At 61.9% G+C, this 3710-nt stretch overlaps 1 protein-coding gene across 1 annotated transcript; it reads left to right on the top strand.

Annotated features, from left to right (window-relative positions):
- Positions 1 to 353: 353 nt before the first annotated feature.
- On the top strand, positions 354 to 2369 carry NKX6-2 (NK6 homeobox 2). Its single transcript, XM_085299768.1, has 3 exons — positions 354 to 768; positions 1155 to 1327; positions 2034 to 2369. The coding sequence occupies exons 1-3, from the start codon at positions 354 to 356 to the stop codon at positions 2280 to 2282; spliced, it is 837 nt and encodes a 278-aa protein (XP_085155894.1). The 3' UTR covers positions 2283 to 2369.
- The last annotated feature ends 1341 nt before the right edge of the window (positions 2370 to 3710 follow it).

Raw genomic sequence — 3710 nt, 5'->3', positions numbered from 1 at the left:
GGTCGGATTTGCAGCCTGGGGGCGGAAGCCGAAGCCTTCCGGGGAGGTCGCGCCAGCGGAGGTCTGTTCTTCCCCGAGACTTCCAGATTCCGTCGCAATATTTTCCCGTTTTTGTGCTCTTCCACGCTCCGGCGCGGACGCTGCTGGTGCGCATCGCGGAGCCGCAGGTGCGGGCGGAGCAGCAGCGAGCTCATCCCACTCGGAGCAAACTTTGCTACTTGCTGCTGCGTTAGCCCTGAAAGCAAAAAGGAAAGAGACTGACCAGCCCGCGGCTGGCGCTCCTCGCGTGGGGTTTAAAAATCAAGCCGCTGCTGCCTTGGTTGGAGGAGTCCTGCGTCTATTGATGCCCACAAATGTTAGCGGTGGGGCAGATGGATGCTAATCGCCAGAGCGCGTTYGTCCTCAGCAGCACGCCGCTGGCCGCGCTGCACAACATGGCCGAGATGAAGACCTCGCTCTTCCCTTACACGCTGCAGAACCCCTCCGGCTTCAAGGCGCCGGGCCTGGGCGGACTCAACACGCAGCTCCCCTTGGGGACGCCGCACGGAATAAGCGACATCCTGGGGCGGCCCGTGGGCACCGCCAGCAACCTCCTGGGCGGGCTGCCCCGCATCAACGGGCTGGCGACCTCGGCGGGGGTGTACTTCAACCCCGCCGCCGTGTCCCGCTACCCGAAGCCGCTGGCGGAGCTGCCGGGGCGGCCGCCCATTTTCTGGCCGGGAGTGGTGCAGGGCTCTCCCTGGAGAGACCCGCGGCTCGCCTGTCCCGGTAAGTGCGGCCGGTCCCGGAGGGGCGAGGGAGCGCGGCCGCGGAGCCTCCCGGGTGGTCCGGCCCGGCCCGGCCCGGCTCCGCCCGCAGGGGACACGGGGCGGCGGCGCCGGGAGCTGCGGGCGCGCTAGACGGGGCGGACGGCCGCGGAGCCGGCGACCCGAGCGCGGGCCGGTCCCCGCCGCTTAGGTGCCGCTTCGGCCTGCCACGGCGCGGAGATGCCCGCGGACCAAATCCTGCTCTAGGCCAGCAGCGTCCGAGCAGCGGCGACACCCGGAGCGGCCCCCGGCGCCCGGTTCCCCCGTTAGCGGCAGGCGGAGACCTTGTTCCGCGCTCGGATCGAGAGCAAACCCGTCACTGACGGAGCTGTTTCTCCTCGCTTTCAGCTCAGACGGGCATGGTTTTGGACAAGGACGGCAAGAAGAAGCACTCGCGGCCGACTTTCTCTGGGCAGCAGATTTTTGCTTTGGAGAAAACCTTTGAACAGACGAAATACTTGGCAGGACCGGAGAGAGCTCGCCTCGCCTACTCCTTGGGGATGACCGAGAGCCAGGTGAAGGTAGGTCCCCGCGGCAGCCCCGCCGCCGSCTCGCGGCGCGGCACGGCCGGGCAGCGCCGGCGCCTCGCCCGGGCAGTGGTTACCGGCAGCCGCTCGGAACTGGGCAGGCGTGGAGGGGAATTTTTTAGGTCAATTGTAGTTTAAATTACAGCGTTTGGATATCAGATAGCTCTCAGGCTGCTTTATACTTAACCGAGTTTGTCCTTAGAGTTCTTTGTGCTGCGAATGATTAGAAAAACAAACAAACCTCCCCCAAAGCCCCAGGCCAGTAGAGCGATTTCAGCGTGGGTCGGTTTGCAGCGGAGTCCGTGTCCAGTAATCGGCACACCTCTATTTTCTGTAACCACGCCGGTTTGTTAGCAAATACTGTCAGTGCACGGAAGTGTTAAAACGCACTGGAACTAGCAGTCCTTAGCGTCTTGGCCACCTCGTTTAATTTTCCACGCGTTCTGTTCCGCGGAGCCGCTACTTCTAATTTCGCGCAGCTCAGGCTGGCGACAGAGCCCGAGAGGCCGCGGCCGGGCCGGGGACCCCCGCGCGTCGCCGCCGGCCCCCTCCGCGCTGCCAGGCTGGGGCCGCCCGGGGCCTCCCGCGCCGCGCGGGGCGGTTTAGCCGCAGCCCCCGCGCCGTCCGCGGGGCGCGGCGCGGCGCGGGCTGAGCGTGTCCGTGCCCGCGCGCCGCGCCCGGTGCCGGTGCCGGTGCCCAGGTCTGGTTCCAGAACAGACGGACCAAGTGGCGGAAGCGGCACGCGGCGGAAATGGCCTCGGCGAAGAAGAAGCACGACTCGGAGACGGAGAAGCTGAAGGAGAGCTCGGACAATGAGGACGATGACGAGTACAACAAGCCCCTAGACCCCAACTCAGACGACGAAAAAATCACGAGGCTATTGAAAAAGCACAAATCCACGAACCTGTCCCTCGTCAGCCCTTGCAGCACCAGCTCGGACACCTTGTGAGGGCGCGGGCACCGACGGCTGCGCCGCTGCGCCGGCCCCGGGCCAACTGCAACTGGATGTTTAAAGTGGTGTGTTGTACAGCCTAAGATGTATGTGAAATGTATATATTTTTTACAGAATAAGTTATGAAATTATTTTCCTTCTCATCGATGTAAATTTCAGAGGAATCTTTCCAAATTTTGGGGTTTTGTTTTGTGTCCTTTTAAGGTTCGCCCTTCTTTTAGCCTTCTTGCCGGTTTCCTGCTCCTAACAATCAGATTTTGTTACCGTTTTGTATGGATCCCCAAATGCAAGCTCAGCCACTTTGTATATAGTAAATTTCAGATTTTGTGATGTATATTTCTAGTGTAAAACGGCTGTTTTCTTTCACCCCCGCCCTCGGCTCAGTGTTTTGGCGGTTTGATTTCTCCTGCCTCTGGCTTTTATGCTTAATAATATCAAAAAAAAAAAAAAGAGCGCGAGAGAAAATGGACACTTGATTTTAAATTAGATTAAAATAATGTTGTTTCCACACCGGTTGGAAAGACTTTGTATAAATCAATAAATTATTTAACAAGCTTCTCCTTTAGCGCGTTTCCCCCGCGTTGTTCTGCAGTTCCCGGGGCAGCCGCGGCAGARCCCCGCGGACGGCGCGGGCAAGGGAGCGCCGGGCGTGGGAACCACCTGGCCTATTGCAGGGTAATTTCTGGCTTTGGCMTCACTGGTCCGGAGGGGAAGGTGCTGGTGCTGGTGGGGGGAGGCTGTTAAATTTGAGGGTGCGCTCCTGCCCGGCAGGACACGGCTCCTCCGGCGGCACCGTCGGGGCTCGGGATCAGCAGCGCAAGGGACCGGCGAGCTGAGCTCCCCGCGGCCCCTCTGCTTGGAAGAGGCACCTTAAACCTGCCGTGTGTGCGGCCGCGCCGGCTCCCCGCACGGAGACGCGCTCTGGTGACCGCCGTCGGGTTTCGTGGCGCGGGACGGGGCGGGGGCCGCGGGGTACTCGGCAGAAACCCCGAGGGCGAACTTCCTGAGAGCGGCGCAGAGCTGTAAACACGGGCTCCTCCTCCTCGCTGCCTTCTCGGGAGGGTGAGCCCGGCCCGCACCGGCCGCCGCTCCGGGCATCCTCCCAGCACCGCGACTTGCGCCCACGACCCGCCGTAACGAGGCCCCGGTAATTACGCAGCCGCTGTCTGCTCGCGGCCGCGCTCGCGGCCAGCTTCCTTCAGGCTGCCCCCTTTTCTTTTTTTCCTTTTCTTTCCTTTTATTTATTTATTTTTTTTTGTCGTTTCATGAATGAGATGTTCTTTTCTTTCCGCGTCTCGGCTGCCGTTTTGCGCGCTGAGCAAATGCGGCCGGCGCCGCTCCACCTGCCCAGCGGCGGCGAGGCGATCCCCGCCGCGCTGCCTCCGGCTCCCGCTTTCCCCCAAAGCGCCAATTCCTCCCCAGATC

This window comes from Rhea americana, unplaced genomic scaffold, assembly GCF_003343005.1.
Source record: "Rhea americana isolate MKP2758 unplaced genomic scaffold, rheAme1 scaffold_154, whole genome shotgun sequence".
NCBI classification, from domain to species: Eukaryota; Metazoa; Chordata; class Aves; order Rheiformes; family Rheidae; genus Rhea; species Rhea americana.
Note: the sequence above shows the minus strand (reverse complement) of the source record. Positions and strands in the feature narration are given on the sequence as shown.